The sequence below is a fragment of the Amblyraja radiata genome, chromosome 13, assembly GCF_010909765.2.
Source record: "Amblyraja radiata isolate CabotCenter1 chromosome 13, sAmbRad1.1.pri, whole genome shotgun sequence".
In the NCBI taxonomy this organism is placed as follows: Eukaryota; Metazoa; Chordata; class Chondrichthyes; order Rajiformes; family Rajidae; genus Amblyraja; species Amblyraja radiata.
In genome coordinates, this window is record NC_045968.1 from 30,277,181 (window position 1) to 30,301,229 (window position 24,049).

At 39.3% G+C, this 24,049-nt stretch overlaps 1 protein-coding gene across 4 annotated transcripts in view; it reads right to left on the reverse strand.

The window, feature by feature from the left end:
* Window positions 1–24,049, reverse strand: part of pask (PAS domain containing serine/threonine kinase) — a 47,515-nt gene that overhangs the window by 18,362 nt on the left and 5,104 nt on the right. Inside the window, exons 2-15 of one of the 4 annotated variants that reach the window (XM_033031603.1) lie at window positions 23,593–23,668; window positions 18,944–19,205; window positions 18,266–18,468; window positions 17,561–17,731; window positions 15,888–16,028; window positions 13,325–13,459; window positions 12,079–12,205; window positions 9,965–10,149; window positions 8,260–8,431; window positions 6,408–6,500; window positions 5,308–5,476; window positions 2,841–4,138; window positions 1,226–1,398; window positions 511–678 (exon numbers count right to left, since the gene is read on the reverse strand). In XM_033031603.1, coding sequence (XP_032887494.1) covers window positions 511–678; window positions 1,226–1,398; window positions 2,841–4,138; window positions 5,308–5,476; window positions 6,408–6,500; window positions 8,260–8,431; window positions 9,965–10,149; window positions 12,079–12,205; window positions 13,325–13,459; window positions 15,888–16,028; window positions 17,561–17,731; window positions 18,266–18,468; window positions 18,944–19,205; window positions 23,593–23,616 — 3,321 coding nt within the window. In that variant the 5' untranslated portion in view covers window positions 23,617–23,668. The remainder of the gene's footprint in view (window positions 1–510; window positions 679–1,225; window positions 1,399–2,840; window positions 4,139–5,307; window positions 5,477–6,407; window positions 6,501–8,259; window positions 8,432–9,964; window positions 10,150–12,078; window positions 12,206–13,324; window positions 13,460–15,887; window positions 16,029–17,560; window positions 17,732–18,265; window positions 18,469–18,943; window positions 19,206–23,592; window positions 23,669–24,049) is intronic. The other 3 variants (XM_033031604.1, XM_033031605.1, XM_033031606.1) reach the window with 3 other exon arrangements.

Here is a 24,049-nt window from a genome sequence, read left to right on the forward strand (position 1 = left end):
CAATAATGTTTAATCTTCTTCACTCTTTATTCTTTATATGGGGCAGTTGAACCATCCGCAGTCAGGGCAATCGAAGCTCCCGCAGCCGGCGATCGAAGCCCCCGCAATCGTAGCGGTCTGGAGCACCCGAAGTCACGAGCTCCACAATGTTAAGTCTGCAGGCTCCCGCAGTTGGAGCTCTGAGGTCAATCCCCAGCAAGAGGCCGCCAGCTCCTCGATGTTAGGCCGCAGTGCAGACGGAGTTACGATACGGAAAAAAATCGCATCTCCATCGAGGTAAAATATTTTTTTAAGTTTCCCCCACCACCACCACATAAAACAGCTAAAGAACACTAAAACATACATTTAACATATACTAAAAAACAACGAAGAAGAAAAGAATGAGACAGATTGTTGGCGAGGCAGCCACTGCTTGTTGCGAATATGCTCCTTTTGCATGACTGAAAAGAACAAAACAATAAAATAAGTGAGCTTTACGTATACGAGTCAGCGATGAAGCTCTGTGCATACCTCTTTATTGCTAAATTTTTGATGTGCTGTCCACACAAAACCAAAAGCTCCCTTCCCTAGTGGGCTGACTGTGGTATAAAACTCAGAGTATTCTCCTTCACAAGCTTTCGCCATCTCCAAATCTTCTGAATACGTTAAACCATGTAACTTTGCGGTTTCCATTATAACCTGAAAAAAAAAGAACAACCTACAATTCAAGTACAACACCTTATAGCATAAACAGACTACTCTAAAAAGTATTCTTGATTCGAAGAACAGAGACACTTAACCCCCACATTGAGGTTGTAGTTTATAATTCCAGAGATTGAAACTTCAGCTCAGCTTGAAGGTGAGAGGGGCAAAATGTAAAGGAGATGATGTGCATGGCAAGTTTTTTTTTTAATACAGAGGGTGGCAATAGGTGACGTTTTAGGTGGGGATCTTTCTTCAGTTCGAGTTACTCCAGCACTTTGCGTCTACCTTGGGTAATATATAATTAGGTATAAAGCAATTTTGATTCTGTCACAATAATGTTACATATGTGACAGCTACATGCTGATCCACAACTGCTCAATACACGCACTATGTTGTATGAACCTGAAGCCTTTAGAACTACCTGCACCAGCTTCAATATTTAGTGATGTTTCATTACTTCCTCATAAGCTCCATTCACAACAGCCTTGATGTGTATCATGGACTAAAATCAAAATAAATCAGTTGTATTCACTTGACTAACCTCTCCCAAGCTGATAGAGTGCGCTGCAGATAGGGAAGTGCTGTTTAGAGTAGACAATAAAAGATTCTTCAGCCCAGCCTCTCTCCGACTCTGAGCATGATTCCGCACTACCCACACACAATACAATTTTCCTCCATCTCGCAACTGTAGACACTTGACCTGAAACACTATGCCTGGGGCAAAAAGATGGCGATTACACATAACATTCAGATTCTTGAAGTCACTCAATATCATCTTATTCCATAGTTTGTTCTTCTATCAATCATAAACATACATATCCAACACAGTAACCTAGGAAAGATTCAAATGCAGTATCCAGTGTGGTATGCATTAATTTGTCAGATTTTAACATAATTGGAACAATCACACATTTCTCACAATCACCCTGATCCTTTCCCCTCCCCTCCCCACCCCCGGGACTTGCGATCGCCCGCCGCGGGCTTTAACATCGGGAGAAGAATGGAACACAGGGGAGAGACAAGACTTTGCCTTCCATCACAGCGAGGAGGAGATTCACTGTGATGGATGTTTGTGTAAATTGTGTTAATTGTGTGTCTTGGTTCTTTTCTTGTTGTATGACTGCAGAAACCAAATTTCATTTGAACTTCTTTTGAGGTTCAAATGACAATAAAATTGTATTGTATTGTACTCAACTCCACGGCCTTCTCAACTGGCAGGATAAGGCCCAATACAAACCAGAGGAACACCTCATATTCTGCCAAAGTAATCGGCACCCCAATGGTATGAACATTGAAATTGCCAATTTCAGATAACCCTTGCCTCCTGTGCTCCTATTCCCCTTTCCTTCCAATCTTCTTCTGGCTCTCCCATTTTTTCTCCTTTCCCCATACACCCCACCCATCAACTATTTTCTTCCGCTCCCCCTACTAGTTCCATACTACCCACACATTTCATCGACCAGATTCCTCCCCCATCTGCCCTTTACCTCTTCCCCTAATGGTTACCGTTATCACCTTCCTTACTTTTGAGATTCCTGCTTATCACCATCCAAAAGCTGTCTTCACCCTCCCCCACCTGGTTCCATCTGCCCTTTTCCTTATGTTTGCATCTATCAGCCTCCTGCTTTTACTTATGAACACCATTGTTCCCCCATCTGCCAGTTATCCTTCATCCTCCTCAGTTTGCCAGTTATCCTTCATCCTCCTCAGTTTGCCTGTCACCTCATGACTCTCCCCACTCCCTGCCCTATTTATCCCAACTATCTTCCTCCTCTGTCCTGGTGCAGGGCCTTAACCTGAAACATTGACATTCCATTCCCCCACAAATGCTAACCCAGCCTCTGACTTCAGAGTTGATTTTTTGATTTTTCCTCCAGATTCCAACATCTTTAGTGTCTCTTGGAACTGTAATATGGCAATTTATGTGATGCTAAACTTTGCTCAAACCTCTCATGTCAATATAATTCCCTTATTTAACAAAATAGAAAAAACACAATATCACCAGAGTATTCTAATACCCGAGTGGATATGGCATTTCAAGGGTTGGTATTTATTGCAATTATTTAACAATGGGACCAAACAATAAATCTACTAATGCAAAAAAACACTTTAATTTTCATTTTAGCTATGTACCATATGACATTAAAATTACTTACATAGTCTGGAACCATCCCTGTGATAGCAGTTACCAGTATAGTTCCCCTCATTAATTTCACAATTGGGCTTTAAAGAACTATCTGTGCTCAAGTATTTATGGGACTTTGGTGTTGATGTAACATGTCCTTCCAGTTCATCCTTACTTCCCATAATTTCCAGACAAGGACTCTGCCGCACTGAGTGTTCACTGGCACTTATTTCACTATTACGCAGATGACCCTTGCTGTAAATTAATCCTTCAGACAGAATATCAGTAATCCTTGGACAAACAGAGAATTGTTCTGGTGCTCCTACACAGTGGCTGGTTATTTCTGTACTTTGGTAACTGCAAGTAGATGTATTAATTTCTTTCACAGCAGCTATCTTACTTTGCTCAGATTCTGATTCAAGGTCTGAATCAATCACATAAGGTGATGGAGTCCTGAGAAGCTCTGAGGTCGTGCAAGAAGTGCCAGACTGATCTACAGAAATAAGTTCTGAATCGCTGCTGAGCTCCAGATCCTTAAGACCATACAGAATTGAATTTATATCAGCCTCTGGCTGGTTTTCAATCTTTGTGTCACACTGCTGGTGTTGGCTTGCAGATAGATTTATTTGACCACTTAACCTGGCAGAATAAATCACTTCATGACTTTCTTTGTCGACACTGTTTTGTTCTTTGTGGTTTTCAGATGGAAGACTAAATTCATAGGAGACTTGTTGCCACCAAGTTTCATTTGCTATACCTACTTCATTAGATTGGCCACCAAGATAATTATGATACACAACGTTATCTTCCTCGGGTATCACGAGAATTCTGGTAGAAGTCCCATTTCCAGGCACGTTTTCATCCAGGGTAGGGGTCCCTGGGGAATCACAGATCTTGCCACGATGTTGCATGCCATCACCATTTTGATCTGAAGAGGTTACTACATCTCCTGACAAACTGGTTTGGTGACCACACATGGACAAAAGTGGGTTTAGATTTGATGAGCGTGGTAATGTACCCATTCCTTCAGAGCAGTGACAGGCTACTGCCGATGATGCAGAGAGTGAACAAAATCCGCACCCACCAGCAGAGCACAGTGCCACAGTTGAGTCCTTTGGAACCAAATGTTCTTCAGTGTTCTCTGGATTTATTTCTTCAAATTGAGATGAACATTCATCAGTCCGTTTCGAACCAACAGCAGTAATGGGTGGTGACAAGAGATTTTTGGTGGCAGCACTTTCCAAAAGTCGTAAGGAATTACTGCTCTCCTTCACAGGCTGAAGTTGTTTCGCTTGGACAACCATTTCATTTGTGTTATCACTCCCTGGTCTGAAATGATAAAGTATGATACAAATACATGTATGATATAGAACAGTAACATCATCTTAAGATTGAAATTGTAACATTTGACAATGACATTCTTCTCTCATAATTTTACTAAATGTTACAGTCAGTTGCCTAATCTGACCAGAAACTGTGTTGCATAGGGCCAGTTAAAGTTTACCCTTCTACAAACTAGGAATGTATCCATACCCAGCAGTTAGATTGAAGCTTTAGTATCATTAACAACTCATACAAACTGATAAATACACATTCATGCCAAAATGTTAGAGGGCAACTTGGTTGGATTTGGGCTAAAGGGCCAACTTTCCATGCTGTATGACAACACATCATAGTGCACTGTAAAGTGAAATGTATTAAACTTGATAAAGTGCATTCCTTTCCAAGAGCATATTACATTTGATTTCATAATAACTACAAAACTTCTAAGAGCATAAAGCTCTGAAATTCATCTTTGAATCCAGAACCTTGCAAAATCTTAGCAAATTATAATCTACACTGCTAACAATAGCTGATCCAAATAAAAGTGGAATGTTTGATCAACAATGTATACAGATTTACCTTTCTAACACTTCAACTCTATATTTTTTTGAAAATATGCTAACTGATGAATAACTCAACATATTGACAATCTATTCAGTGTACTCATTTCAATTTACTAAGTACTACAGTGCATCAGATTTCATAAGTTCAGAAGGGGGCAGATTGTCCTTCCACAGGCTTTTCCTTAACAAATTCATCAGTTTAAATTCTTGGTCACTCTTTTCTGAACTTTTGAAAATGCAAATTTTTTGTTTCACAGATTGGAATTGCCAAGATATTTCACAACAGCATATTTCACAACGGCTCTTCTCTATCCAGACTCCATGCCATGGTTGTCACACTAGTTGGCAAATCTAACACCCAAGTCCTCACTTCACATGATCATTGTGAATTCATTTCCTTTTTCTCCGTTCTACTCTGATGCTACAGAAATTATAAAGATAGTAAAATACTTCACAAAAGTCTCCAATTGAAAGGATAAAATTAATTCAGCAGCTTTTGACCAACATTGAATCATATGTAGTTGACTGTATTAAGCTAACTCCAAAAATGGCATTCCCATTTCAAAATCTTGGTTTCTAGAGAGACTTTGGTGACGGATTAAATCTTTTTACCTGCTGAAAGGAGTCGAGGTGACTTTTGGAGATGACATGGTGGAAGGAAGGCTGCAGTTACTATTTAACCTTGAACTGGTTCCGGTAAATATTGGGACCCTTGATCCGATACCACAGTCTTTTGCCTGTTGTACAAGAGCTCTATTTCCAGCAACCAACAGGCTTGGATCTACATTAGAAATCACATTGTAAGCACTAAAATTACAATTCTAGGTTAACACCACACAAAATTATTATTCCTTATATAAATGTTCCGAAGCCAAGTCCTGGTATATCCCAAGTATTTTTCTTGTTATATTGTGCAAATATTCTTTAAAAGGCAGTGCAATCATAGATATTTATATTTTCTTTTGTTAGTGTAAAATAAAATATCTAGTCATGATTATTGTTAATTTTGTGTCATTTTTCTAACAATGCTCATCAGGAAATCGTGTTGTTCCTGAGAGACAGCAGTAAAATAATTTATTGTGCAGCATTAAAGAAATTGAAAGGAGACACTACTACCAACAGGTAAGCATTCAGGTATTGCATTTCTCATCTCCAGGATAACTTCTTTCATAAAGTGTTAAATTATTTTTATGGAATGGCACAGAAATGTGTTTCTTATATAATAAAAGTTTAAAGTTTTCATAGAAATCATTCATTCTGTCTACATGACAAATTGCGAGGAAGATTCATTGAGGAATAGTAATGTCTTCAGAAGGAGAAAATCAATGGAAATAACAGATGTTTCTCAGGATGCCTGATAAGTCCGCAGTTTAATGTCTCATCCAAAACAACAGTTTGGCATTCCTTCAGAATTGTACCAAATGCTTTTCCTAGGGTTTGCTCAGGAATGGGCTTGAAACCACAACCTTTCCATTGAGAAATAGGTGCACAAGCGTCATGGTTGACAAATATACATTTTTGGAAGATAGGGGCAACTTATACAATGTAGCAAGGTTTTAATATATTTCTGATGCATTAAATTCTAATCTAAAATAAAATGTTCAGACATTAATACAAAACCTGAATCCAGAAATTTATGTAGCACATCTAATTTTACCCCAGCATAAAATGGTCCCGTATACTCCTCCCAAACCCTATTCTGTGCACCGTACCTTTCTTTGTTGTGTCAGATAAGGCAGGGAGCTTATTAGACATCTTGATGTTATTGCAAAGCAGGTTGATGCTACCTGCATAATCCCGGTCTTCTAAATATACACATAACCCAAAGAAACAGACCAAAAGATGCACCACAAAGAGAAAAAGAGAACACAAGTTTATAAAGGAACAAAAGCATTCTGATGTATTAACAACTACAATAGATATGATTCTCCTATTGAAAACAATGTGAGCAAGATTTTATGCTGTCAATTGTATATACAGTTTTATCTCAGATCCCCAATTTCTTCATAGTAGATTCTCACTTGCTCTCACTGTATTAAATAGGCAATAAATACTAACCTACACCAATGAAAGGCACCACCAATAGCATTTTTATAACTATTTAAAATCCAAAACAATACATCTTCTCTATTCAATATTCTTGTGTGAATAAAAAGGCACCAAGTGATTTCTGTAGACAGATAATTATTTTAATTCTAGAAGCACTTCCCTGCTGCTCTTTATATTCCTATAGTGAAATCTGACCAAAGCAAGTTTCAGCACTGACCAGATTCAAACCACCTGACCATTAGAATCTTTCAAAGAAATCCAGTAGAATTTTGCACCACAAAACATGACAAGCTTTAAACATATTGTCAACTCATAATTTCCATCATGTCTATTTAATGCTATGCCACCCATTAATTAACAGCAGAGTAACTACTTCGTTTAGAGTTAATTATTTCCTCAGGGGCATTGAATCACTAAAAACAATGCAAATATTGCTGTTTTGCATTACAGCACATCAGATTAGACTTTAGGTCAGATCTTTAAAATATTCCAATTTACCCCAGTATGTGTCCATATGAAATAACCTTACTAGATACCAATGTATTTATAATATAGCAAGGAAGGAATTTTTAATGATTTAAGATGCTCAATAAAATACAATGCATGCCAAAATAGTTTCAAGTAATTTAAAATATGATTGAAGTAATATCTAGCATTAGAGGTAATCTTAATAATTAATTTTACTGTCTTTTTTCTATTAATCAAAAGAAAAATCACAATTCTTGAAAACTGTGGCTCAAATCAATGTTTTAAATAGCTGATTCAATGTAAATAATGAACCATATATTACACCCTCTACAAAATATCCTGTTAATTAACTACAATCAAGGTTCTCTTTGGGCTTTTACAGAAAAAATGTTAGAATCATGGAATAAAATTCTGAACACAGCCAAAATGCCATTCTTCAAATAATCAAAATAGAATTTCATGACACAATTTATGGTAAAAAAAACAAGAAGATTACACGTTACAGATCCTTCTACAGCTTGCATACAACCTACAATGGGAATAACACCAATATATGGAAGGTTCTGGCAACAGCAACTACTCAGAACATAGAAAATATTTTAAATTCCTTTACTAACTTGTAAACATATACAAATCTGAACCCACATTATATAATGTCCATTGCTTTAACAAAACAGAATTAATATGGCTCACTAAAGTTAATATCTATAATCTATTCAGACAACAGATGTCCTGATAGTTGTTGGCTTTGAGTCTAACAACAGTTTATGGAGGAGACTTTGCAAACAGTTTATTTAAAATCATTAAAAAGAACCAAATGCATTCATTAATTTTGACTGCAATATAGAAATGTTGACACCATCTCATTAATTTTAAAGAACAATTTATATCTTTATTGTTGGTGCCTTCTCGCTCCCATATCTAGTTAGTATTCCAACTAGTACACTAATTACAGCAGCAAAGCAGGAGCACAGCAATAGCTCACGCTATTTAAACTAGGCAGAAGCAAAAGCAAATAAAGAATTCTGATTGCAATTTTTAATTTACCTGGTATAATGTCAGACAGTGCTGTGTAACTATAGCACCCTCCTACACTTGCCTCACCATTACGACATACTTCTACTTCATCGGCTTCATCTTCCAGAGGAGATAATGGTAAAAATCCATCATCAATTGGGTCCATGTAGTCATAGAAACCAGGAATTAAAAATGTAATATTCTAAAAAAAAAGATGCTTGCATCTCAGAACGCCGCAAACCAAAACTTGATTTCATTAGTTAACATTATTTAATATTTATTATGTACTTTTTAATAGGAAAAACATATTTTGGATTTACAATACTGATTTTTTTTTAAATAACGTTTTCTTCAGTATGTAGCTAATACTGCAAGGCAAAAAATGTAAATGCAGGAAAATTAGAACAGATTTATTTGCTGGAATTTTTTTTTTTAAAGGGCTACCAAGTAATTTCTTGGTGACGTTCTACCAAGCTGTTTGTTTATTATAGTGAAGATACAATATATCCAACAAAATCTTCCACAACATTAACAGTTAAAACCCATACATCTGCAGGCATGAAAAAAAAGGATAAACTATGTGTAAATAAAAATAACCTAAGTCAATCAGCAGTGCTAAGCAAGAAGTTATAATGTTAAGCACTTTGAAACTATTTTGAACACAAAGCTTTGGATGGGTTGGAAAGCCAGTAGGCAATGACTCTATGACTAAGGTTTGCTTAGTGCCCATTTCAAGAGGCAGATTTGAGCCTTTCTTACTGATTATTTTTACCATGCTATGCCTCTGTATATTGCCCATTTTCTACTCACTAATTTCACTTCTGCTCTTATAGCTTCAGAATTTGACATCTCTGCATTCCTTTGCATGTACTTTGTTAGAATGCATCTTCTCTTCCAATTACATTTCTGAGGTTGGCCTGGAGATTACTTATGAAGAAATCTTGCTGTTTAAGTTGGTTTGAAAAATGACATTTTAGTTGTGACCTGAAAGATAAGTTAGTTATCTTCATGTTCAGTAGTTGATTGTTCCCATGTCAGCAGATGTATAGATTTTAAATTGTTAATATTGTGGATGTTTACCATTGGACATATTCTTGTATTTTCACTAACAAACATCATATTCATTGAAAAACATCACCCAGAAATTACTCCGTGGCTGTGTTTCATTTAAAAAAAAATCTAGGATAAAAATTAGTTTGAATTCTCCTGTATTGAAATGTTCTGTATCGTATTATTATTTAGTACTATATTGTAGTATTAGGTATGGATATTTCTAACACTTGTTTATCCATATGTAAGTTACTTCCCTCATTCTATTCCCCATAAACTTGAGGCCATCCAAACAGGCTTTACTGTCAGTAATTCCTTCCTTTCCTCTCTTTTCTTAAGACACTTGTTCAAAGGGGGGGGGGGGGGGGGGGAGGAAGGGGAGAGAGGGGGAGGAAGGGGAGAGAGGGGGAGGAAGGGGAGAGAGGGGGAGGAAGGGGGAGAGAGGGGGAGGGGGAAAGAGAGAGAGGGGGAGATGAGAGAGAGAGAGAGAGAGAGGGGGAGAGAGATTGAGAGAGAGAGAGAGAGAGAGTGTGTGTGTGTGTGTGTGTCTTGGGACACTTGCACTTCTTTAAAGTTTTATACAAATGAAAGTGTTGTTGGAATGTTCTAAGAGTTCTAGAGTAGATCGCCTAGGAAGCATAAGCATAATAGGTTGAGTGGCTCACTAAGCCTTTCAGCATCTTACCTTGCCCAACAACTCTGTTTTCTCATAGCCAAACAACATGAGAGCAAAGTTATTATTCAAACTGTGTATAGCTCCATCTGGCAGAACAGTGATCAGACCACTGATAGTAGTAAAAACCCACAAAATTCCTGAGAAAACCACGTCCATGTCTGAGATTGCTTGATTTATATCGTCCTGGGAATCAGCTGAGAATAAAGATAAAGGCGATCTTAAAAACAAAGTACATCTGCATCAAAAAATTACGTATGATTGAAAAGTATAGAGGACTAAGGTCATAATAAGAGCAAAATAAGGCCATTCGGCCCACCATGTCTACTCCGCCATTCAATCATGGCTGATTTATCTCTCCCTCCTAACCTCATTCTCCTGCCTACTCCCCATAATTTCCGACTCATTAAATTAGTTAGAAAACCCAGTACTCATAGAAGAAAAAAAAACTTGGCTTTCTGCTACCAAAAGGTTTTAAGGACAGATTGTGATTATAAAGAATATGACGGGAGATACTGAAGGATAAAATATTTCCCTCTCAGTTCCATTTGAAAAAGTTGACTGCAGAGCTCAGCAGCTCTGTTCTAAAACTCATTTCATCAAAATCACAAAGATTGAAAGAAAGTTAAAAAACGTTTTCTGGGCCAAACGCAGGCAGGTGGGACTAACGTAGATGGGTATCTTGTTTGGCAAGGGCAAGTTGTGCAGACGGGCCTGTTTCCGTACTGTATGACTGTGGATTATAAATTTTTAAAACATCAGGAAACAGAAAAAAAGTGATACCATTATGGAATGAACAGATAGAGTGTCAGTGTGAATAGTGAAGAAGGTTGTTTATTTTAGAGATAGTGTGGAAACAGGCCTTTCGGCCCACTGAGTCCATGCCGACCAATGATCACCCATTCATTAATGAAATACATGAATAAGCTAACTAAACTAGTTCTACCTTATACACCAAGGACAATTTAAGGAACCCAATTAACCTACAAACCTGCACGTCTTTGGACATCCCTGTTTAAGGATTCAGCAGGATACAGATCACCTATTGATATGACTGAGAAATGGCAGATGGAGTTTAATCCAAGCAAGTGTGAGGTAGAATTTAAGGGGAAAATGTACAGCAAATGGCAGGATTCTTAACACCATTAATCTAAGAGGGATCTTGGGGTCCTAGTCCATAGTTCCCTGCTACCATAAGGAACGATGCAGAAGCTTGAAAGCGTGCGACACCAAACTCAGGCACAGCTTCTTCCCTTCGGGTGTCAGGCTTCTGAACAGTCCTTCCAAAAAAATCAAAATCTGATTTATCCCTACCCCATTGCAGACATTGGACTTTGTCTCTGGAACTGGTGCCCTACAATGCTACAATCCCTACAATGTTTTCCTTTCTGCAACCTTAAGTATGTATATGCTTAGTACTTATCCAACCACATACAAGTCATATAACCTAGATTCATATAGTAAATTATAGGCCCATTTTTCCCATTTGCTGGACTGAGGTGAGCATAGCTGGGAGCATGAAACAGACTTACTCACTGAGTGAGGCTGGTGGCAACCACTCTTCCCACACTTGCTCCCTCTCCCTTCACAGCCATATTAGTGATTCTCTTCCACACACTATTTTTGTGAATTTCTAATTCTTGAAAAATGTAGGTTATAAACAGTTCTCATGAATCTGACCCTTTTGTAACCTGGGGACTGCCCATACAAACAAGAAAGGAACATTTGAATGAAGAAATTCTTTCAGAAGGTACAATTTATATTACTACATTGTTGAAAGCTGTGTTTCTTAAAATGTAGCAATATTTGCAGAACTCTAAGTGGTAAATTAATCTCGTCTTTCTACTTTGCTCTATCGATACTGTGACTTGCTGTTTTTGGCTTTGTTTCAGATTAAGTGTCTTCGCCCTTTGTTTATTGACACATTCTACAGTGCAGCCTCAGAAATAAAACCCCAAAATGCAAAGCCACATTCATCCCCAAAATGCAAAGCCACTTCCATAGCAAATAAACTGCAATGCAGCACGGCACCCAATGACTTACTCATCATCAATCATTTCATTTTAGCTGTTTCATTCCTCCCCCCCCCCTTCCCCACCCACCCCAAAAGCTTTCTAATACTATACCTGCAGCATGAATATAATTCTGCACCCCGGTGCTGTAATTCTCCGGGACTTTAAGGCTGAGTTTAATACTGAGAGGGAAAGTGTTGCCACCTTTTGCTCTGCCGACTGCTCGCTGAATTTTCAAATTCTGAAAGAGATACACTAGAAAATGAACAAATCATCCAGCAATTCATCTCTTTCCAAACCACCTGTAGCTACAAGTCTTGCTGCTTTTCCATAATTGACACCACATTGAATATTATAATATTTCCCCTAATATTGAGGATTATTATGAAATATCCATGAATTAAGTGATAAAAGAAAGTATCCCTCAGACTTAATTTGGTATTGCCATATTTAATTGTACTGATAAACGAAATGTTTCTTTATATTCTGAGACAGACAGGCAGACCGACCTAAATTCTGGATGAAAATCTAGGCAAGCTCGGCCCGTTGGCAGTCCAGGGAGAGGTGAGGATCAGTCAATGGTCGCGTGGACCATGGGCAGCCGGAGTGCAGGCAAGGTTCGGCAGTGGTGGTGGCAGCCGAGGAAGGTGTGTGGGCCAGGGGTGGCAACAGTAGGTCTGGCCTGGAAGCAGCGTGAGCCGGGGATGGCGCGAGTAGCTAGGGCGACGGCACGAGCATGGGAGGCATCGGCAGCCACTGGTGGGTCTGTCCGCTACAACCGAAACCATTTATAAAGATGTCCATTAAAACGAGGGTTTACTCTATTCCGAAATTCCCTTTAAATTGATTGGACTATTACTGAGGTAATCCTGCCCAAAATCACCTTTTGCAACCCATCTTCATCCTGCAACACCTTCATCCGAAACATCTTTAAGAGTAACCACAACAAAATACTTAAAGATAACCGTTCTTGAAAAATTAAAGGTTAAAGTTAAACAATTTATGATCACTCATTTTTGTTCAAATAAACCATTGAAAATGGTATCTGTTTATAAGCAGCAGGAGGGAAAAGATAGCTCAATAAGAAGCGAAGAGACAAAAAAAAAAACTGAAAGCTTATTGGGCATTTCTATAATAGGAAAAGAAAAGAAATAAGGTGGTAAATTACCAGTGTGAACAGTAAGGTCAGATCTTTTAGCATCTACAGCCTAAAAGAAAATCAGTTCAAGATGACAAATGTGGGATAATAATCTGATGCACATCATTATACAGTATGTATATTTCTGAGGGTTTTCTTACAGCACATCTCAGCCTGATCAGCAATCTAATTTCACTACATTCACATTCAATAGTTTCAAACCTTTGGTATCTTCTTACAAGACGACGGTATCTTTACCGAAGGAATGACATCAGTTATTGAAAAGCCAACAATCTCCTCTTCAGATGCATAACCATGGAGATAGGCAAATGGCTTGTCACATGATAAAATTCTTCCCTAAAGAAAAGAACATTAATTTTACTGCTAAATAATCATAAAATTAATGCACAATGTTGCATTTTGGCATTCAAAAACTATAAAACTGTAATCTTTAAAAAATCCAGAACTCTGGGGCTTTTAATGGTGCCAGGCCTGCAGATTTTGCAAACATTAGGACACATACAGACACAAACACACTTTAGGTCACGACCCAAAACCTCCTCTCCAGAGAAGTTGCCTGTCCCGCTGAGTTACTCCAGCATTTTGTGTCAAGCTTTAAATTTAGTGTTCTTTTGGATGTCATAAAGTACTACAATAAATTTGCCAGTGAACCTTATGTTTTCAGGAGTATGGGAATTAAGGGTTACGGTGAGTTTAAGTGGAACATGGAAACGAGAGCACTGGTGAGCCAGATACTAAACCGTGCAGATTTCAAAATAGCAGATTACCAGAATTTAGAACGATAGCTGGAAATTTACTAAAGAATTGCAAATTAGGGATAAAGTAATCATAACAAAATTGAAGGATAATTAGGAAGAAAGAAACCTGATATTTATACATCACAATCACATTTTCAGGTTGTGTCAGCCTCACAACCAATAAATTATGTGTACAAAACCAAATTACTGCCGATGCAGTAATTTGGTTTTGTCATCTACAATTGCTTCTCCTACATTTTCTGAATTATATTGTGCAGCCACTGTTTTGAAGACCACCACTGCAGCCAATTAGCATACACCAAAATATCTTGCAAAAAGTAAGTGAGAAAAATCCAGCAAAACTCCATTAATCCAGCATATTTGAGACTAGCAGATTTTCCAGTCTACTGGATGTTATTCTTTTCAATAATACATTTTCATCCACTTTTAAGATGTTACACAGCAATATAGTACATTTTCTAGTGAACACAGTAGAATTACATGTAGGTGTGGTGGAGGTGGAGATGATAGGAGAGTTGAGGAATCAACAGATGAAACAGAGGTTAAGCATCCAAGTGCAGTTTATAAGGAAGATTACTTTTCCACTCCTTTGTCATTTTAGCCATGTAAGTACAACAGATATCCTTTTAAAGATCATTAAAATTAATAAAGTAGTGCCTCGACTCTTCCAGTTCGTTCTAATCCAAAGTTAATTCAATAATTTTAACTAAAATATGTTGTATTAAACACATTTTAATGTTATCTTAATATCTTACATATAAAATTCTTATACATTTTAAACTATTACTGACTTCATATCTATGCTCAGTAGCCTCCTCAAGCCCCCAAAATATGTGACAGTACAGTGGCACATCAGTTTGCAGTGGCACCTCACAGATAGAGACCAAGTTGGACCTCAGATACTTCTCATGCTGTGTTTGTATGTTCTTTTTTTTTGCATCATTTATTTCCACAGGGTGCATCCGCTTCCCTACACATTCCAAGATATGCTTGGAGTAATCTGGTTATGATTTGCTAATTGGCTGTCGTGAATGGTATATCAAAGGCAAAGAAGAATCTAAAGGGAGTTGATGGGCACATGAGAGAGACCGTCTGGTACAAGAAAATAAATGGGGTCGATCAGATTGCTTGCCAGCAAGGAAACACTGACCTAATGGCCCAAATAAATTCACTGTCATTACCAGTAATCATATCCACAGCTTCTCTAATTCTGGCATCTTGCACACCTTACTTTAATCACTTCATTATTGCCAGTTATAGTTGTTAAGGTCCTAGGCTATCCAATTCCCTACATACTGGCTCACAGCCTCTCCTGCATGGACTTTAGAAGTTTCACCTTTACATCTTTCACAACAAAACTCATTAATATTGGGGAAAGTGAAATTCTCCACAATTTTAGCCCTATTGTTCTTGCATCTCTATAATTTGTCTTATCTGAAGATACTGCAAATGCTGGAATCCAGGGCAAGCCACAAACTGTGAGTTTGAATTAACTCAGCGAGTCAAGCAGCAGCTTTGGAGGAAAAAGGAATTTGTTGACATTTCAGGTCCAGACCTTGCATTAGGACTGGGATGGGAAAAGAGGAAAGATGACCAGTATATACAAGTGTTGTGGGTGGGATGGGGCAGGAGTTGGCAGGTGATGGGTGGAAACAAATGAGGGGGGAAAAGATGGGCAAATGAAGCCAGGTGGGAGAGATGGAAAAGGTGAATAAAAGGAAAGAGAACAGGGTGGACTTTTGGGAGTGGGTAAGGAACAGTGTGGGAGTGGGTTACTGGAAATGTGAAAATTCAATATTCATATCAAGCTACCGAAGCAGAATGAGTTGTTCTTCTAGTTTGCATTTGACAGCACAGCAGTTATGTGCTGTTGGATTTATCTTGGGGTGCTTCTCTAATTCAGTGGTAGTTTATAAATGCAAGTTGTTGTTGAACTATCTTGCTGCATTCTGTGGCACACTACAACCGGGCAGCCAATGTTTATTGAAAATAAGTTGAGAACTTACCGTGTCTGTGAATGTGACAGAGGCAGTAAGTCGCTCTACAGGTTCCATCACCACAACACAACACTGCCTCTCTTCACCGGTCATGCGTTTCATCCAGACTGACACTGGAATCTCCACTCCATCCTTGCCAATAATGTCAATCTGGATTCATGAACACAAGCCACAATGAGAAAAGGATAACTATTGTTGTGATGCAGTTTAGTTATGGTAATTTACTGGTTAATTTTATCCCTTTTTAACTCTCCAGTTTAGATTCTCTTCCGCAGTGAAAAATATTAATTCCATTCCAACACTTAGTTAATAAATTCTCAACATCAGCTCAAATTGATATTTTTCTTCACCATAACTAATCTCCATCCCTCCCACATTAGACTGGACAATTAATAGAAAGTAGTTTGTTACTAGACTCTATTCAATAAAGAATTCATTCCCGTTATCTCTACCCTCAATTGTAATTATGAAGTTTATTCCATGAAAGTCCCATCAAGTGCAGTGCTCTTTTAAAACAATAAAACATTACATAGACTATATTATTCAAAAACTAAAATAAATAAACTTTTCCCCAATGTCTCACCCATTTGTGATAAATGTCAGTCACAAGAAGCTAACATAGCGCACTCTTTTGTTTTCTGTATAAAAATTAAAAAATTCTGGAACAAAATATTTGAAATCTTCACAAAATTATTTAAAATAAAACTTGTACCAAAAGCAAAATGGATCATTTTTGGAATATCGGAAGGTAACCCCGAATTAAATGTGTTTTAAAAGAACTTACTTAATTACGGGCTAATAATGGGAAAAAAGCTTATACTCAAATTTTGGAAAAATGCTCCAATACCAACAATAAAAATGTGGATTTCAAACATGTTCGAAACACTACACTTGGAAGAGATGAGACTCCTCCTAGCAGGCAAAGCAGACCACATCCAAAAGACGCATTTACGGAACTATTACAAGCATAAGGTGCAATAGTAATTTAAAATATAAATGGTACCAGGATCTAAAAAAACACGGTTGGTATATCCTTTTTTGCGGAGTTTTGTGTTACAATAGAGCGATTATTTTTCCTTTTTTTTTCCTTTTCTTTCTAGGGTCTTATTTCCTTTCTTTACTTCCTTCTCTAACTTCTTCCCTAAGGGGCTTTCTTCTCCCAACACTTTCCTGCACCTTCACGATTCTTGCTCACTTTCCTTACTTCTTTTATTTCTACCTTTTTTAAAGCTCGAAAAACGAAGTGGTACAACAAAATTTAATAAGATATATGTGATGTGTATTACTGTAATTTACTGTACTTCTAATTAAAAATAAATAAATAAATAAAAATTTAAAGAGAAGAAAAAAAAAAAAAAAGTGCAGTGCTCAGTTTGTGGAAATTACACAACATGTTAAGGCCTGATCATATCTCTTGCAATCCTTTGCTTGTGCGAGGCTTTGATTGTGTTGAATGTAGAGACTTAACACAAATTAATTCTCCTGTTCACAATTCACAGTTCTTAATATTATCCAAGGTTCTATTCAAACAGCCCTTCTTCTGAAATAGTTTATAGCAAAGCTTCTTTAACGGCTATCAGTGAAGCAAATTTATTACTGTCAACACCACTCTAGAAATTATGGAGTTGGGAGTGAAGATGCAAGTTGGCACATCAAATTAACATATTTATTAAACCACATACCACTTTTCCTGAGACAGTCACAAATTGTCCATCAATTTCCGGATGGTCTTCATACAGCGCCTCTTCCAGCACTTGGTTGGACTTTGATATGAGTGAAGATAACTTCTGACCAATCAGCTCTTTGCTACTATAACAAAGCAGCTTACAAGCCATGTCATTGGCTACCAATATCTGTTATGCATGAAGAATAATACATTACAAGATCTGCAAACTGAAAATGTTTTGATATCTTCCAAAAAATGCCAAAGCTTCACAAGGAATGGATACAATCAGGTTGCTTACTCTTAGAATGATTATTCTGCTTGGTCAATAAAAGGAGTATGGAAGATACGTTTTCTACACTGATTTTCTTTAAAGAAGCAGAATAATGGTGTTACTGGGAGACATGTATATCATTCAAGGCATTGAAGTGGCATTTAAAGTTTTACAGTATTTCAGCAGAGTGTCATTTACTCAGACTTGGTATATTCCAGCAAAACATCTCCTGTTAGACCTGCACAATAACGGAATACGTGAGATAGGTATATGAGAACTAGCTTGAATATAGAATGTTGCATATCAGGATTAACTCAATAAAATAGTTTAGCTACATGTTTGTTGTGGTGATTTATTACAAATAATTTGAGACATTTATTACAGGAAAAAAGGTAATATGAAAAGACAATTGTGTAATAAAAAATCAACAATCAAGGGTTCATCTAATACCTCCGTAGTCAGACCATCTATTGTAAGGATGGCTTTGTTAGGATTCCGAACCACAGTGGGGAGAGTTGAATTGTCACCTCCAAAAAGATTCCAAATGTTGCTTGATGTATTAGACCCAGGGCAAGAGAAGGAACCACTAAGATATGGCAAAAGAATATTTTGAGAGGCCACAGAAGAATAACTGTAGGAGTTCAGAGAATCACCTGTTGGAACAATAAACAAGTCATGCCAAAATCTGTTATTTCTAACATTTCACTGCGAAGAGTAATGAAATCTTAGCCAGTACGTACAATTGCCTCTTCAGCCAGCAAGACATTAATTTGTCAATCTGTCACCAACCCAGATCCACTGATGGAAGACAGGGCACTCAGGTGTCCCTCAAGGACACGAGGGAAAGGATCACCCATATTGACCTCCTGGCATTAACCTCCAAGCATTATAGAACACCCTGAAGGTCAGGACCAAGGCAAAAGAGTGAAGATCTTACCAGATTATCACATGGATGACTCTGTAGTACTACCCAACTGTAGTAAAATACTGTGTGGATTTTTACACTCTATGTTTATCAACACAACAGTGTTGATAAAATGTATGATAAATGTATTTTAATTGGAGACAAACTATGCATTTCCAACCAAAGAAATATTCCTGCACACTCGATGATAAAATAAAGCTTACCTGTAAAAGACTCTAAGTTCCAGTAGGTTCCTGGAGCCATCTTCTGGAGGGCAGGTTTTGCCATTCGTGGGAACGTTTTGCTGAGGTCAAATGAATCATTCAACTTCCTCTCAAGTCCAAACAAAGCTGCTCTTGACTTCTTGCCATTTTCAAAACTATAAGATGGAGATAAGGCTCTGCATCTGCCATCCAAGAAGTCCAACAGTTTTGTCTCCATCTTTCGCACTGGCACTTTTTCAACAAAAGCGATGCAATCATTCACCTGAAGTCCAGAGAGGAAAGTCAGCATTAGCATATACAAATCAAAATACTGCAGATAAACCCCATACCAGAACTAAAACTAGAAAATATCTGAAATACATAGATCAAACATGTATCATAGAGTGATACAGTGTGGAAAGAGGCCCTTCGGCCCAATTCGCCCACACCACCAACAATGTCCCACTACACTCGTCCCACTTGCCTGCACTTGGTCCATATCCCTCCAAACCTGTCCTATCCATGTACCTGTCTAACTTAAAATATTTTAAAATCTTTTCCCTTCCACCTAGAACCTATGTCCTCTTGTCCCCGATTCCCCTACTCTGGGCAAAAGACTCTACCTGATCTATTCCTCTCTTGATTTTGCATACCTCTATAAGATCTCCCCTCATCCTCCTGCGCTCCATGGAATAGAGACCCAGCCAACTCAACCTCTCCTTTTACCTCACACCCTCTAGTCCTGGCAACATCCTCATAAATCTTTTTTGAACCCTTTCAAGCTTGACAATATTTTTCCTATATCATGGTGCCCAGAACTGAACACAATCACCAATGTCTTATACAACTGAAACATGAGCTCCCAACATATATACTCATTACTCTGACTGATGAAGGCAAAAGTGCCAAAAGCCTTTTTGACCACCTTATCTACCTGCGAATCGACCTTCAAGGAACCATGCACCTGTACTCCAAGATCCCTCTGCTCTTCAACACTACCCAGAGGCCTACTATTTACTGTATAGGTCCTGCCCTTGTTTGACGACCCAAATGCAACATCTCACACTTTTCTGTATTAAATTCCATCAACCATTCTTCCTGGCCAATCAATCCTGCTGCAATCTTTTACAACCATCTTCACTATCTGCAAAACCACTAACTTTTGTATCATCAGCAAACTTGCTAATCTTGCCTGTATGTTCTCATCCAAATCATTGATGTAGATGACAAACAGTAACGGGCCCAACACCAAACCTTGAGGCACACCACTAGTCACAGGCCTCCATTCTGAGAAGCAACCTTCCACCAACACCCTCTGCTTCCTTCCATGGAGGCAATTTGCTATACATTCAGCTATCTCTCCTTGGATCCCATGCGATCTAACCTACCAGAGCAGCCTACCATGCGGAACCTTGTCGAACGCCTTACTGAAGTCCATGTACACAACATCCTTCTGCAGTTGTACAGAGCCCTAGTAAGACCACACCTGCAGTATTGTGTGCAGTTTTGGCCCCCTAATTTGAGGAAAGACATTCTTGCTATTGATGGAGTGCAGCGTAGGTTTACAAGGTTAATTCCCGGGATGGCGGGACTGTCATATGCTGAGAGAATGGAGCAGCTGGGCTTGTACACTCTGGAGTTTAGAAGGATGAGAGGGTATCTCATTGAAAATATAAGATTGTTAAGGGCTTGGACACACTAGAGGCAGGAAACATGTTCCCGATGTTGGGGGAGTCCAGAACCAGGGGCCACAGTTTAAGAATAAGGAGTAAGCCATTTAGAACGGAGACGATGAAACACTTTTTCTCACAGAGAGTAGTGAGTCTGTGGAATTCTCTGCCTCATAGGGCGGTGGAGGCAGGTTCTCTGGATGCTTTCAAGAGAGAGCTAGATAGGGCTCTTAAAAATAGCAGATGCAGGGGATATGGGGAGAAGGCAGGTGCGGGGTACTGATTGGGGATGATCAGCCATGATCACATTGAATGGCGGTGCTGGCTCGAAGGGCCAAATGGCCTACTCCTGCACCTTTTGTCTATTGTCTACTGTCAGCTCTGCCCGCATCAACCTTTTTGGTCACATCCTCAAAAAAATCAATCAGATATGTGAGACACGACCTTCCAAGTACAAAACCATGCTGACTATCCCTAATCAGCCCTTGCCCATCCAAATGCCTGTATAACCTATCCCTCAGAATACTCTCCAGTAACTTACCAACTGCAGATGTTAAGCTCACCGGCCTATAGTTACCAGCATTTTCCCTGCAGCCATTCTTGAAAAGAGGCACAACATTTGCCATCCTCCAGTCTTCCGGCACCTCTCGTGTATTTAAGGACGACTCGTAAATTTCAACCAGGGCTCCTGCAATTTCCACTCTAGTTTCCCGCAATATCCTCGGATATAGCTGATCGGGCCTTAGATATTGGTCTACCTTCAAACACCACAGTACCTTCAGTACTTCTTCGACGGTAACCCTGACTACTTTCAAGACACTTCCAGTGACTGCTCCAATGTCCTCCCTCCTACTGCCTTTCTCCTCGGTAAATACAGAGGAGAAATACTCATTTAGTACCTTGCCCGTCTCCTGTGGCTCCACACAGAGGTGACCGCTTTGATTCCTGAGAGGTCCCACTCTCTCTCTAGTTACCCTTTTCACCCTTATGTATTTATAACATAATTTGGGATTGTCCTTAATGCTACCCGCCAGAGCTATCTCCTGGCCCCTTTTTGCCCTTCTGATTTCCTTTTTTAGTTTACTCCTTTGTTCGCGAAACTCCTCCAGGGATGCACTTGATCCCAGCTGCCTAGACCTGTCTCATACATCCTTCTTATTTTTGACTAATCTCAATTTCCCTGGTCAGCCAAGCTTCCTTACGTTTGCCTGCTTTGCCCTTCACTCTAATGGAGACGTACATATCCTGAGCTTTCTTCAGCACACTTTTAAAAACATTCCACTTGGCCAATGTTCCTTTCCCCTCAAATAATCTGCTCCAGTCCACTTGAGTGAGACCTTCTCTCATACCCTCAAAGTTGGCCTTACCCCAGTTGAGCATTTTAACACGTGGATCCTCTCCATCCCGATCCATAACTATCTTAAACTTATCGTACTGTGGTCACTGGTCCCAAAAGGCTCCTCCACACACACGTGTCCTTCCTAATTTCCTAATACTAGTTCCAGCGTTGCCCTCGCGTGTGGGGGCCTCCACATACTGCTGAAGAAAACTCTCCTGAACACTTTTGAGGAATTGCACCTTATCTAAACCCTTCGCGCTATGATTTTCCCAGTCTATATTGGGAAAGTTAAAATTCCCCACTACAACAACAACCTTATTTGACCTGCAGTTGTCTGCAATCTCCCGGCACATCTATTTCCGTTGACTATACGGGGGTCTGTAGTACACCCCCAATAAGGTGATCATCCCTTTCTTGTTCCTCAGCTCTACCCATATAGCCTCATTAGACGAAACGTCCGTAATGTCACCTCTGAACACAGCCATGACATCCTCCTTAACCAACAATGCAACTCCCCCCTCCTCTTTTTCCCTCACCCCTGTCTCTCCTGAAGCTCCTGTACCCCGGAACATTGAGCTGCTGTCCTGCCCGTCCCTTAACCAAGTTTCAATCATGGCTACAACGTCCCAGTCGCTCGTACCTATCCATGCCCTAAGCTCATCTGGCCTTACCCATTAGGCCCCTTGCATTAAAATATGTGCAGTTTAAACCAACCCTCCTTCCTCGCTCTCCGCCTTTCACATGCCTATTCTGTCCACTAACCTTTCTCACACCACCCTCCATACCAACTTCTAGCCTCTCACGTGCCTCTGATCTGCACGAGATCCCACCCATCTGCCAATCTAGTTTAAACCCTCCCGTGTAGCATTAGCAAACCTTCCCGCTGGGATGTTGATCCCTTTCCAGTTGAGGTGCAACCCATCCCTTTTATACAGGTCACCCGTCCCAGAAGAGATCCCAATCAGTGGCGGACTGGCCAGGGTGTCAGCTTCCTATATCAAGTGGGCCCCCTTTGTCTCCTGGCAACCAATATTTTTAGACCCAGTCCGCCACTGATCCCAATGATCCAGAATTCTGAATCCTTGCCCCCTGCACCAACGCCTCAGCCACACATTCATTTCACCTATCTTACTATTCTTACCTTCACTAGCACGAGGTACTGGAAGCAATCCTGAGATCACTACCCTGCAGGTCCTGCTTTTCAGTCTTCTGCCCAATTCCATAAATTCTTGTTGCAGAACCTCCTTCCTCTTCCTACCTATACCATTTGTGCCAACATACCAACAACCTCCGGCTGCTCCCCTTCACTCTTGAGGATGCCGTGCAGCCACTCCACAAAGTCCTGGACCCTGGCACCAGGGAGGCAACACACCATCATTGAGTCTCGCCTGCTACCGCAGAATATCCTGTCCGTACCTCTGACGACGGAGTCTCCCACCACTATGGCTCTGCCTGACGTCACTTCCCCGTTGAGCCTCGGCTCATATTTAAAGGAAATATTCCTTTGTCAGCAAGTAAACCACTGCTTCAATCCGAGGCAAGAAATCTTTTTCCTCCTTCGCTCTAATTATTAGGGCACCAGAGTTGAGGAAGGGTAGAGCAACATTCCAACTTTTTTTGTGCTGCCATTTAAAAGGGAAACAGTTATGGTTAACATTTACCTTCACTGTGCCAACAGTCAACATGTACCAGGATGACAGATGGTTGCAGAATCAGTGTCCAATCTTATCAGCTTTACTCAGGATAGAAAATGAATACTAATTTCACTCAGCAATATCTTAGCACATACTCCTACTTTTGTTAAACTTAAATTTACTTCCTTTTCAAAGCTCTTGATCACTTTCCCCGACATCTCTTCCCCGACATTCAAATGTCATTAGAAACGGCAATAGTGCCGGCGGATTGGCGTACTGTGCATGTTGTTCCATTGTTTAAAAAGAGGTCTAAGAGTAAACCTAGCAATTATAGACCTGTTAGTTTGACGTCAGTGGTGGGCAAATTAATGGAAAGGATACTTAGAGATAATATATATAAGCATCTGGATAAACAGGGTCTGATTAGGAACAGTCAACATGGATTTGTGCCTGGAAGGTCATGTTTGACTAATCTTCTTGAATT